A 14,391-nucleotide genomic window follows, 5' to 3' on the forward strand; every position below is an offset into this window, starting at 1 on the left:
AGTGGATGGGAAGAATGGTGAGTGACTCCTAATGGGCACATGGTTTCTTTTTGAGGTGATAAAAATGTCCTAAAATTGATTGTGGTGATAGCTGCACAACTCTAAATATACAACAAACTAATAAATTATAAGCTTTACATGAGTCAATTGTATGGTATGTGAATTATATCTCAAAAAATATATTGCTGATTAAAAGCTTTAACTTGAAAGCCTCAACAGTTAACAAAAGATACTAATATGTCAATATTTAGTGTTTAACTGGGCTCTTTTTTTAAATTTTTTTAAGTTTATGTATTTATTTTGAGAGAGCAGTGGGGGAGGAGCGAGAGAGAGGAAAAGAGAGAGAATCCCAAGCAGGCTCCCCACTGACAGCAGAGTCCAGAGCCTGATGCAAGGCTTGAACTCAGAAACTGTGCAATCATGACCTGAGCCAAAACCAACAGTCGGACCAACTGAGCCACTCAGGCACCTCAAGACTCTTCTTGTTTTAAATAATCATGTCCATTATTTCAAGATTTAAAAATAAGTAAAACACTTCTATCATACAACCTTACCATTTTTTTACTACCTTGGAAAAAGAACATTCTTCCTGAAACAAGTAAATCTATTGTTCAATCTTTATATCCTCCATTTTCATATAGATTTTCAGGAACACATGTAAGTGTAGATAGCCTACATAACATCATAAGTCCTATAACCAAAGCATGAACAAAGACTTGAGGAAGTACAGTGATTGTAATAAATTATCCTTACACAGTTTACTATTATCTCTTTAATTAGAGGACTTTCCTATCAATCTGCAACTTACCTGCATCATAACATTTAGTGCATATTTTTGATCTTCTCGCCTTGCTGCAGCTTTTGCTTCTGTAGCTTCTTTTGCTCTTTCTTGTGCTTGTAAAATAGATTTTTCCCTTATTCTTTGCATCATCTCTTTGTCAACTAAAACATAAGAAATATCACTAAATTAGGATTATGATGAATGCTTTATTTAGGAAAAAACTGTCTGACATACTGATCCAAGATGAGATTTTGGGAGGGACCCAATTTCACATGGAAAAATGAAAACATTTTTCAATATTAAACTGGCCAAGAAGCTAACATTAAAAGGCAAGCAAGCAACTGTAACAGCAATAAATTACTACAGAGGGAGATAATGATGGGGCGTGGGGGAGGAGGATGAGAGAAAGTAGGAACAACAGAAAAGGTAAATAAGATGGGAACGATGAGGATGGGGAGAGGGACATAAAAGTGAGAGAAAGGGTAATGAAATGAGAGAGGGAAAGAGGTGCAGAGAGGGGGAGGGGACAGGATGGAGGGAAATGTACACATTTATCCCCCTCCCTCTCTGTCAAGAAACCAGGACTATTTGCTTATAAACCTAATCACAATAAATATCACATGAGGTCTCCTACAAGAGGAGGGTTTTTTTTTGTGATGTACTAACATGTGCTTCTTCATTAATGCATTAAATAATATATAACAACAAGTGTAATAAATACTATACTCTCAAAGTATTTTAATGAGTATAAAAGATAAAGGTACTTGTGATATAAATGTATTTGTGATATTTGTATTTTTGATACAACTGTTGTCTGTTGCCTACATTCATAGTTGAAGGGAATGCTAAATTTCAGTGGAGGTTCAATTGAATTAGGGGCAATCCTCTCTCTCTGCAAAGATAGCTTTGCTACTATTCTTCCTTTCTAATCTTATATTTTAATAAACTTTTGCCTGTTGTTCCAAAAAAAAAGTATGGAATTAAAAACAAATTTTAAGTCTACTTATTTATTGGGGGGACGGAGACACGGAGGGGGAGAAGGGGAGAGGGGGAGAAGGGGAAAGGGGGAGAAGGGGAGGGGGGAAGAGAGGGGGGGAGAGAAAGGGGGAGAGAGGCGGAGAGAGGCAGAGGGAGGGGGAGAGGAAGAATCCCAAGCAGGCTTCACACTATCAGTGCAGAGCCCAGCATGGGGCTCAAAACCATGAACTGTGAGATCATGACCTGAGCCAAAATGATGACAAATCAGATTTTTAACTGACTGAGCCACCCAGGCTCCCCTGGAATTTTAACTTTGAAAGAAACTGTCTTAAAAAGAAAAAAAAAAAAAAAAAAGCATGGCATTTTTATTCATTCAAGATCTTGACTAGGGCTTAAGGACTAAAATTAAGTCTGAAGCCTCCCCCAACCCACTTCCTGTTTAATAACAGAGTGGAGACAGCTGGACCGGCTTTAAGGGCAAAAATAATTAAAAGAACCTACTTTCACTTCTAAAAAATGAAAAATATACCAAGAAAGAAGTCAGGAGGAAAAAATGGAGCAAATATGTTTTGAATAATGAGTCAGGCTTGGCATATAGACTGCAGTTCCACATAATTTATGTGAAAACCAGTATTTTTAAAGAAATAATTTCACTGAATTGCATGTGTAACTGAGTTTGATTTCTAAAGGAATCTCAAACCTTGTTTCTGAAGTAAAATCAATGTTCATTACTTGTTATATAAGCTAGTTTTAAGACTGTTCTGATTAGTCTAAATCAGAGGTTGGGAAACTACGGCCAAATCTCACCTGCTGCCCATTTTCCTCTAGCACACAAGCTAAGAATAATTTTTATATTTTTAAATAGTTGAAAAATCAAAATAATATTGTGTGACATATAAACACAAGATAAAATTCAAATTTCAGTGTCAATAAACATGAATGGTCTATTGGCTGCTTTTGAGACCATATGGCCCATAATATTCAAAATACTATCTGGTCCTATATAGAAAAATATTTCTTAAACCTTGGTTTAAATGGTCAAAGTGTGGAATGGATGACCATAAGACCATGAAAAAGAAGAATCAAGTAAATGTGCAATGAAAGCAGATGTAAAAAACAAAGAGGAAGATCATGGTTAGGAAAGAAAAAAAAAAAACTCTTCAGTTAGTCTGGCAATCACTAAAGAATTAAAGTAACCTCAGTATGGTAACCTACCTTAACCAGTATTTTCTGAGCTGAACACCAGACTTTAGAGAAAAATCTACCTGGTCCTGGGGATTACAAAATTAAATCCCAATGCAAAATACCAAGAAAAGAGTAATATCAAGAATGATATTCATCTCCCCATTCTCAGTAATTCCTACTCAAGGCTTAACGCCAGAGACCTAAGAGAAATTTCAGACAACAGATATAAACCCCTAGAATATAAGACAACTACAACAGGGAGGAAGGAAATAGAGGTAAAGCAGTAGAGGGCAATTACTGACCCACAAAGCCAATCTTGGTAGAAGAACAGAGTACCTATTAAGGGAATAGAGAACAGGGAATCTCAGCTTTGTACATTATAATCCCTGGGAAGTTTTTTTGAAACTGCCGATACCTGTGTCGCACTCCCATAAATTGATTTGATTGAACTAGGCTGAGTTTCAGACATCTGTGTTATTTAAAAGTTTTGTAGATGAGTCAAAGAATCACTGCTCTAGAGTCAAACTGCTAGGGCTGCAGTTCCAGTCTGCCACTTACTTGTTGTGTGACCTGTGCCAATTATTCAACCCTTCCGTGCCTCGGTAGCCTAACCTTAAAAAAAAAAAAAAAAAAAAAAAAAAAAAAAAAAACTGGCAGGGCAGGGGATGGTAACCTAATAGGGTGTTCCTAGGATTACCAGATGTGTTAATGCCTACACAAAATAAGGTCATATCAAGAGACCTTAGCCTCTGAAGATACAAGTCCACATCTGCTTCAGAACTAATACAAATGCGCTCTAACTTTTGAATTATTCAATCTTTAATTTATCTTAAGTGTCAGCTGAAGCACTATATCATTTAAACCATGTTCATGTTCCTATTTTTCTTCTACTAGAAAAACAACTGTTTTGAAAGAGAATTTTTTTTAAAGGTATAAAATACAAAACACACAACCAGATGAACACCTTTGAATAAAAACACTTACCACCTGACAGTGAAAGGGTTTCCCACATGGCCACTTCTTTTTTATATAAGGTGAATATAATGGTGTCATTCCCAATCTTGGCTTTGCTGTTCTCATCATCTATGGGCGCACAGAGAAACACTTCAAATAAAAATGGAGGAAAGTTGACCTATTCAGAAGGGGGGGGGGGGCGGTAAACGGAGGTTAATTTAGTTACACAAAATAAAGACTAAGCCTTTAAGGAAAAAAAAAGGGATAGGGGCCAAAATCATTTTCTGACATGCCTGCTATAAATTTATTCGAGGTCCCATAAGATTAACAAGGCATATGAGGAAATCCTAGATAAGAATAAGGTCTGATCTGATGACATCTGTCTAAAGATGAGTTGTCACCTGATGGAATTCGGTTTGAAAAAATAGAACTAAATTTTAGGACGCTTATTTGCAACAACGCGCCCATGCAGTCTTCGGATCACGTCCCCGAGGGCCCTTCAGGCACAGCTCGAGTTCCTACCTTCAGATAGTTTTCCGTGCAGAACACGTCCGCATCTCTGACGGAGACGCCTCGGAGGGGCACAGAGATAAACACCGAAGTCTTCGTCTGCTGCCAGGTGTAATCGCTAACCTGCAGAGGCATCTCGGGAGGCGGTAGTAACCGAGGATTCGGCTGTTTAGGACAAGCACCTGCTCGGTTGCTAGGGAAGCCGGGGTTACCAAGCGCCAGCCCTTCCGGGTCAGGCCCGGCTGCGGCGCCCCGCGTTCCCAGCGTGCCCCGGGCGCGCCCCTTCCACCGCCTTGTCATCGCCCCGTGAGCTTCTCTTGTGACTGCCGGGACATCTTGCCGCCGGTGATGCCACCTCTCTGGCTCTTATCCGGTACCTGCGGTCTGAGTGAATCACCAAAGAAATAGGCCTTCGTCTTAAGAAAAAAGCCTTGCGCCTGTGAATGGAAAAAAAAAGGGGTGGGGGGTGGGAGGAGGAGCCTGGGTGGCTCAGTCCCTTAAGCATCCCACTTCAGCTCATATGATGATCTTAGGATTCATGGGTTTGAGTCCCCGTGGGGATCTGTGCTGACAGCTAGAAGCCTGGAGCCTGCTTTGGATTCTGTGTCTTCCCTTTCTCTGCTCCTGCTCTGTCTCAGTCTCAAAAATAAACATTAAATAAATAAATTTAATTTAATTTAATTTAATTTAAAAAAAAGAAAAGAAAGAAAGAAAAAGATGTGCCCTTACTGGAAAGAATGACCCGGGAGAAGCAGGTGTGAGCCCATGCGTCTTGCAACACTGGCCTTTTGTTACTATGGAGGCTGTCAGAGCATCATTTGGTGTTCCTGTTTTGGAGATTTCCTGATCAGACCGATATCCTGGCCTGGGAGCTTGGCCTTACTCTTGTAGTGCTCCAAATCCTATCAACCTTAACACCACCAAAAGAGTGTAGATCGGGTACACTCCATGGTTTGAGACCTAGGGAGAAATCACTCTATGACTGATATGACGAATGCTTGGCTGCCAACTAAGCTGTAGGACAGCGTGGATTTGCATGGGTACATTTTACAATTGCTTAAGGAGACTTAGAACTTTAGCTCCGGAAGGAGATATGAAAGTGATGTAGTTCATCCTGCATATTTAAGGAATCTGAGGCCCACGCACTTAACCCTCTGCCCACATACATGAGTGGCAGAATTGTGATTAAAATTATGATCTCTTAACTCCTATTCCAATTATTTTTCTCCAGGCTACTTTCTCTAGACTCAGAATATAAGTTACTGGAATCTGATGCTTAAAAAAGAAGATAAGAACACAATGAATTTACATGAAATTTAAGCACCTATGAACTACTTGCCACCTACAGATTTGGAGTTTAAAGTTTATTTATTTTGAGAGAGAGAGCAGGAGAGGGGCAGAGAGAGAGGGAGAGAGAGAATCCTAAGCAGGCTCCACACTGTTGGCACAGAGTCTGATGGGCTTGAACTCATGAACCATGAGATCATGACCTGAGCCATAACCAAAAGTCAGACGCTTAATTGACTGAGCCGTCCAGTCACCCTGGATTTGGATTTTTAACTTTTTACTTTTGCAGGCTTTTAACACAAATTTCAAGCCTCCTGAAAATTTCCCTGAGGAAAGTTTAGAAGCAGCAGACTTGAGAGAAAAAAAATATAATCTTGTCCCCCAAACAGGACATCCCTCAGTACCTTACCCAATTTTGTCAGGGGTTTATCATCTCAAGGTTCTCTAACTTTGAATACTGGGAGCCATTCTTAGATTTATTTTCCCTCGTCCTTACTTTTGGCATTCTCTCCCCTTTGGTTCTATTCTTACTCTTACCATTTTGTTTCAGACTTTCTATGCTTCAAAAGAGAGGATTTATGCATTTCTTTCATATAAAATTTTAAAGTCTAGATTCTCTGACTATGTAAAAATACAAGTGAGAAAATGTACGTATGGAAGATAGTAAAAGGGATACTTTGTGTTGTTTGGGGCTCTAAAAAAATCTGTTAGCAATCACTTTGTTAAGCACATACACACCTCTGCATTTAAATTGTTCTCCAGCCTACCACAGTCTTACTAAACTTTCTGCACTGTGAATGAATTATCCTTTAAAAAAACTTGATAAGTTTATTACTGAATGATTGCATCAACGGATACCAATAAAATATTAACTTTTACACATTGTTTTATGTACTTATCTAAACAGTATTTCACAAGCCTTGAAACATTCAATCTTAAAGTCTTAAACTATTTCTTATGACATTTTAAAAACAGAAAAGCTCTAATTTAACCCATATATAAATAGAAGTTTGATATATGGCAGAGATGGCTCTGCATGCAAGTGGGGAAAAGCACAGAAAGGAATGGCTATTGAATACATTGCTGCTAGGAGAAATGGTTACCACATGGGAAAAAATGAGATTAGATTTCTACATGCATATGGCGTCATACATACAAATGAATTTCAGATTAACTCAAGACAAAAGTTTGAATATTAAAAATATATATCCATATGATCTTAGAGTAAGACAGGAATTCTTTTTTTTTTTTTTTTTAATGTTTATTTCTGAGACAGAGAGAGACAGAGCATGAGCAGGGGAGGGGCAGAGAGAGAGGGAGACACAGAATCCGAAGCATGCTCCAGGCTCAGAGCTGTCAGCACAGAGCCCAACGCGGGGCCGGAACTCACAAATCGTGAGATCATGACCTGAGCCGAAATTGATCACTCAACCGACTGAGCCACCCAGGTGCCCCAACAGGAATTCTTAAATATGACATAAAAGCACCAACTATAAAGGGAAAACATTGAAAACTTGAACTAAAATTAAGAACTGGTATTCACCAAAAGGCACAACAAGGATTGTTAAGATATTTGATATATAACCCTTCAGCCAAAGACCACAGAGGCCCATGTACTTGAACAAGCTGAGTTCATTACTTACTTAGCAAGGTAGAAGACACACCATAGGTGTCTCAGGAAGAGGATGTTAGAATTTAGGGAAAGGTCTAAGGGAGGGAGAGTTCCCTCTAGACTGAGTCCTTTCAAAAAGCAAGGTTAATTCTATGATTAAAGAAGCAGCTTTCATACCAATTTCCTAGCAAAAACCTGAGAACAAGCCAAATGTCCATCAGTAGTTATATTCACACAATGATATCACAAAACAGTGAAAATGAATTAATTATATCTATACCCTGGATGGATGAGTGAAAAGAATAAATCATATGAGACCCTTAATAAAAAATGCCATTTTTATAAAACTTTTATAAAACTAAATCTATTGGTTAAGGATTCCTACATATATGATAAAACTATAAAACCAAGTAGAGGAGAATAAAGGACAATGATTAACTCCTAGGTGAAGCTTGTGCCAACGGGATCCTTTGTGGTAGACAACAGAGCTGATTTCCACATAGACACAGTGCATGATTTAAGATAGAGGTTCTCAGAGTGTGGTCACCTAACCATAATAACAGTATTATGTGGGAACTTGCTAGAAATGCAAATTCCCAGACCCCATTGCAGGTCTACTGACCCAGAAATTCTGGTAGTGGGACACAGCAATCTGTGTTTTAAGAAGCCCATTAGGTAAATCTGGCCCACACCAAAGTTAGAACCACTAGGCTAGGGCGCCTGGGTGGCTCAGTTGGTTAAGCATCTCACTTCAGCTCAGGTCACGATCTCGTGGTTCTTGAGTTCAAGCTCCATGTGGGGCTCTGTGCTGACAGCGCGGAGCCTGGCGCCTGCTTACGATTCTGTCTCTCCCTCTCTCTCTGCCCCTCCACCACTCATACTCTCTCTCTTTCTCAAAAATAACATTAAAAAATAATAATAATTTTAAAAGAACCACTAGGTTAAAGGTTAGGTTTTATTGGTGAAAAGGGAAGCCTACTTACAAAACTAAGGAGAAAAACACAATTCCCCCATTCTGCCATCATCTCAAGGAGAAGTACGTTGGGGTCAGAGCAATGTGTTGGATCTTCAGTGTGAATTTGTATTATAGGAGAGGAATTCCATCCCTCTGTGGCTCTCCCTTCTTACAGGGCAAACTTAAAAGGAATCTTGTCAGTAGGGAAATCACTGGGGCACTAGTCTTTGTTTAGGTGCAACTATAAGACCTGTCCAAGAAAGTCAACTACCCAGTATCTGGGGACTTGATACTTTGGACTTGACTCATATGTGACTTGACTCACATGGGAAACTTTAGTTGGAAGAAAGTAATAGTACCATGGCCACCTGAGTTCATATGCAGTCCTTCTTATGGGGAGACAAGAGATCTAGGCCATATTGTCTGGTTCCCCAAGAAGATACAGAGAGAACACCCAAGATCATTTTTGTTTGATTCTGTTCATTACGTCAGAGCAAGCCATTGGAGAGCACCAAAGAAATTGCCAAGTTATATCTTTCTTTCTCTGTCTCTCTCTAATTTTGGGTGATGGATGTACTATTCATGTTATGATTCATAATGTACATATACAAATATATGCATTATTTGGACATGACAAATATATAAAATTAAAGTAAAAAATGTAAAAACTAGCTCTGTGGTAGAGGAGGGTCCCTGTTTTCTCCTAACATATTGTGAAGTTCTTAGGGATTGAAAATGTACATTATGAACAATTAAATCTGATTTTTTATTCCTAACCTAAAATTAAGTAACTATAATTTGTTTATTTTTGATGGTCAAATTGTCATATTTGGCTATTGGGAAAGGTTGATTATGATTTTTAACACCATCCAGAATTTTAAAAGCCTTTTAAAAATCCTTTATTCTTAGAACAAGATGATTTAGACCCACCTTGAAATTCTTTCTGTTTTTTTTTAATCTCTAGGAAATGGAATCAGTTATTCTCCAAGAACTCTTAGTGCTTTTTAATGGAGAATACCATTTCAGACCAAAATATAGGCACTAGGTTTTAAATGTATTTGTTATTTTACTATTTTAAATTTGGGCTTTAGGAAAAGACAATGTGGTTGACAGACAAGAATATATAGGTAGAGCTCATGTAGAAAGTATACAGTGACTATTCCTTTCTTTTTGTTTATGGTCCATATATTTCAGATTTACACTTATAGAGTAGAGATCTTGATGATTTTTCCTATTAGATTGTTTTAGCACAATATCAGTTAATTTTTTTAAAGTCTGATCTAATATATAAAGAGCTTGGAAGTTACCACTCCATCCTATGTAAAAAGCTGAACAAAGTAAAAATTCAACAATTCTTCTTAGATCCATAAAAAAGTGAGGTCACAGAGAAAATCACTGCCCCCCCCCAAAAAAAAATTGGGATCACAACCAATCAGAAAAGTAACCTCCATGGGAGCCAGTGCCAAGGTAGAAAAACAGGAACGGTAGTTGACAAATTGCCAGAGCTCACCATGGGTAAGCCTCAGACATAAAAACTCCAGGAGGAGCCAGTCATCAGGGAGCCCCTACACTTCTGTGAAATTTTACTTCCTGAAGCTGTACCAGGTTTTCACAGTCAATATCAGAGAAAAATCCCCTTGTGCTCCCAATAGGGGGAGGAGAAAAGGCACCATTTTGAAATAGGCCAAAACATTCTGTTCTTCTTATCAGAGTATGCCCTCAGATGAAACTATTTAACCAGATTCTAACTTGCTGTGGTTTTATCAAAGTTTAACTGACTAGAGGGAAATTTACAGCAGTTAATGCATAAGTTAGAGGAGAGAAAGATATAAAATCATTCATGTAAGCTTCTACTTTAGGCAACCAGAAAAACAGGAGTAAAATCTAAGCAGGAAAAAAAAAAAAAGAATACAAATTGGAGCAAAAAATCAATGAAATTGAAAACAGGAGCTCAATAGAGAAGATCAATAAAACAAAGTTGGTTATTTCAAGAGTAATAAAATTGACAAATCTCAAGCCAGGCTAACTAAGAAAAAAAGAGAGAGGACACAAATTACTAATATCAGAAATAAAAGGGAGGATATAATTACAGATCCCATGAATATTAAAAAGATAATAAAGGAATACTATCCACAACTCTATGCCTATAACTTTGATAACCTCAATGAAATGGACCAGTTCTCTAAGATATAAAACTTACTAGGCCTATATCTATTAAATAAATTGAATCAATAATCCATAATTTTCCCAAACAGAAAGCACCATGCCTAGATGGGATCACTTGTTAATTCTACTAAACATGTAAGGAAGAAATTATACCAATTTTCTACAATCTCTCTTATTTTTTAAAGTTTATTTCTTTATTTTGGGAGGGAGAGAGAATGTGAGCAAGGGAGAGGAAGAGAGAGAAGGAGAGAGGCGATCCCAGGCAGGCTCTGCTCTGTCAACACAGAGCCTGACATGAAGCTCAATCTCGCGAAGCGTGAGATCAGAATCAGAATCAAGAATCAGTCACTTGACTAAGCCACCCAGCACCCCTCTACAATCTCTTTTAGAAGATAGAGGCAGAGGGTGTACTTAGCTCATTTTGTGAGGCCAGACATACCATCTTCCTAGAAATCTCCAAGGAGCCACAGCCAGCCTTGTACCACATCTTGAAGTTGGATATTGTTTAACTTTGTTCTTTTCCTTCAGTATTGTCTCGGCTAATTTTGGGTGTTTTGCCTCTCCATATAAATGTAGAATCAGTTTGTCAATATTCATAAAATAACTTGCTAGTATTCTGATTGGGATTGCATTGAATCTATAGATCAATTTGGGAAGAAAATAATCAATGCAGTGTAGTCAAAGAAAAATAGTCACAGAAATCAGTGGAACAGAATAGAGAGCCCCAAAATATACCCACATGAATATAGTCAACTGATTTCTGACAAAGGAGCAAAGGTAATATAATGGAGAAAAGAGTCTTTCCAACAAATGGTCCTGAAACAACTAGACATGCACATGCAAAACAGTGAATCTAGATATAACTATTACACCTTTCACAAAACTGAACTCAAAATGGATCACAGATTTAAATATAAAATGAAAAACTATAAAACCCTTAGAAAATAACATAGGAGAAAATCTAGATTGCCTTGAGTTTGATGATGACTATTTAGATACACCAAAGGCATAATCCATGAAAGAGAATTGATAGGCTGGGCATAATTAAAAATTAAAAATATCTGCAAAGCGCCTAGGTGGCTCAGTTGGTTAGGCGTCTGACTTTGACTCAGATCACAATCTCATGGGTTCATGAATTCAAGCCCCGCGTTGGACTCTGTGCTGACAGCTCAGAGCCAGGACGCCACTTCAGATTCTGTGTCTCCCTCTCTCTGCCTCTCCCCCACTCATGCTCTGTCTCTCTGGGTCTTCAAAAATGAGTAAATGTTAAAAAAAAATTTTTTTTTAACTTGGAAGACCAGGCTTACATTTGAAATTCTTAGTCTCCTTGGAATTTTCTGCAGGAATATTGCATAATGAAAGCTTTTCCTTGAGGAAAGGGATATACACACAAGAAGTATAGGCCAACCAATGCCATCTTGAGAAAGAAGAACAAAGCTGAAACCATCACACTCCCTAATTTCAAACTACACTGCAAAACTATAGTAATCAAAACAGTATAGTACTGGCGTAAACAGACACATAGATCAATGGAACAGAATAGACAGCCCAGAAATAAAACCATACATATATGGTCAATTAATTTATGATCAAGAATATACAATGGGGAAATGACAATCTCTTCAATAACTAGTGTTGGGAAAATTGAACAGCCACACATTAGAATGATATTAGATATCACAAAAGAATATTAGACCACTACCTTACACCATAAACAAAAATTAACTCAAAATGGGTTGAATACTTGAATGTAAGACCTGAAACTGTAAAACTCCTACAAGAAAACACAGGTGGTAAGTTTCTTGACATTGATATTAACATTGAATTTTTGGATTTTATTCCACAAGCCAAGGCAACAAAAGCAAAAATAAATGAGTGGGACTACATCAAACTAAAAAGCTTCTGCACAGCAAAGGAAACCATCAGTTAGATGAAAGGCAAATCACATACATATCCACATCCAAAATATGTAAATAACTCAGAAACTAATAAAATGAACAATCCAATTAAAAAATGGACAGAATTTCTAAACAGACATTTTCCCAAAGAAGTCATACAAATGAACAGCAGGCACATAAAAAGATCTTCAATATCACTAATCATCAGGGAGATGCAAGTCAAAACCACAATGTGATATCACCTCACACCTCTTAGAATGACTGTTATGAAAAGAAAAAAACAACACAAGAAATAACAAGTGTTGGAGAGGATGTGGAGGAAAAGGAACTTTCATACACTGTTGATGGGAATGCAAACTGGTGCAGCTACTATGGAAAATAATATGCAGGTTCCTAAAAAAATTAAAGATACAATTACCATATGATCCAGCTATATCACTTCTGGGTATTTATCTGAAAAAGAAGAAAATACTAATTTAAAAAAGATATATCACTTTCATGTTTATTACAACATTATTTATATTAGCTAAGATATGGAAAGAACTTAAATGTCCATTGATGGATGAATTGAAAAAGAAGACATGGTATATGTACAGTGGAATACTATTCAGCCATAAAAAGAAGGAAATTCTTCCATTTGCAACACCACGTGTGGACCTTGACCTTGAGGGTATTATGCTAAGTAAAATAAGTCAGAGAAAGACAAATATTGTATGATTTCATTTATATGAAATGAAAACACACACACACACACATGTGTGCGTGTCTCAAACAAAACAAAACACATAGATACAGAGAACTGTTTGGTGGTTATCAGAAGGGAAGGCAGTGGAAGGTAGGCAAAATGGGTGAAGGGGGTTAATTATATGATCACACATGAACTGGAGTTATTGTGGTGATTGCTTTGTAGTGTATACAAAGATCAAATTATTATATTGTATACTTGAAGCTAATAATGTTATGTATCAATTTTAGCTCTATTAAAAAATAAAGCAGCAGCAGCACAGGCTACCCTTAGTAGGCTTGCCAGAGAAAAGACTCATGATGTTCCTAAAGCATCCGAGGGCTACTGGACAAGGATTACAGATTTGGGGAAGCCCAAACATGGTCTAGAAGAGGGAGCATGGGTGCCAGATGGCACATCCTTCCAACCAACATTTTCTTTGCTCTTTGGAGAAAATGCAGATAGAAGAAGTTCAGAGAAGGATTAACAAAAACAGGGGATTCAGGATCTAAGGTCACGCATTTGGGCAAAAATCACTTATCAATTATTTATTAATTGTTTTAAATCAGGCTAATTGTGTTAGAACCCCAACTCTACTTTTATTAACTGTATGACCTTGAGCAAGTTTCTCACCCCCCTGAATCTTAGTTACCTCAATCTGTAAAATAGAGGCAATAATATCTATTTGTAGGGTGTTAAGAGGATTAAATAGGATTTTGTGTAAAGTGCACAATATTGTTTTTATTTAGACATTTGAACAGATCCAGGGCTTTTCTCCTGGACTTCGCCATAAGCATTTTTTTCTGATGCACATCCTGGCATACATGAAATAGCTTTCTACTTGAATAGGAATAATAGTGAAGCTCTTAATATTCCTGAACAGAATGCTGTTGACTTTGACAACTATACCTTTGAAAGAGAGTACAAATCCAATCAATCTCCAAGTCTTAAGTATTTCTCAGATCCATCCATGTTTCACTGCTCATTGTCTTCGTTTCTTGAGCTATCGGTAATTACCTAGTAGAAGAGTAACTATATAAGCAACCAAGTACCTTGAAAAGTACCTAATAGAATCTTTTCTTCAAGATTCAAAGATTCTCTACCTTGACTGAAGACCCAGTTTTTTTTAATTTAATTAATTAATTAATTAATTAATTATTTAGAGATCTAGAGAGAGTGAGAGAGGCAGAGAGAGACAGAGAATCCCAAGCAGGCTCTGTGCTGTTAGCGCAGAGCCCAGTGCAGGGCTCAAACTCATGAACTGTGAGATCATGACCTGAGCTAAAATCAAGAGTCAGACACTTAACCCAGGTTCCCTTGAAGACCCCATTTCTAACCTGT

The 14,391-nt window shown here is 37.6% G+C and overlaps 1 protein-coding gene across 7 annotated transcripts in view; it reads right to left on the reverse strand.

Annotated features, from left to right (window-relative positions):
- The window catches only part of DNAAF4 (dynein axonemal assembly factor 4), a 76,987-nt gene extending 72,168 nt beyond the window's left edge, over positions 1-4,819 (reverse strand). For 2 of the 7 annotated variants that reach the window (XM_086710743.1, XM_086710742.1), the window contains exons 1-3: positions 4,421-4,659; positions 3,929-4,076; positions 809-942 (exon numbers count right to left, since the gene is read on the reverse strand). In XM_086710743.1, coding sequence (XP_086566869.1) covers positions 809-942; positions 3,929-4,076; positions 4,421-4,543 — 405 coding nt within the window. In that variant the 5' untranslated portion in view covers positions 4,544-4,659. Of the gene's footprint in view, positions 1-808; positions 943-3,928; positions 4,077-4,420 lie in introns of all 7 variants that reach the window. The other 5 variants (XM_086710744.1, XM_086710747.1, XM_025919893.2 and 2 more) reach the window with 5 other exon arrangements.
- Positions 4,820-14,391: the final 9,572 nt, after the last annotated feature.

The sequence above is a fragment of the Puma concolor genome, chromosome B3 (assembly GCF_028749965.1).
Source record: "Puma concolor isolate L17-30 chromosome B3, mPumCon1.1.hap2, whole genome shotgun sequence".
Taxonomy (NCBI): Eukaryota; Metazoa; Chordata; class Mammalia; order Carnivora; family Felidae; genus Puma; species Puma concolor.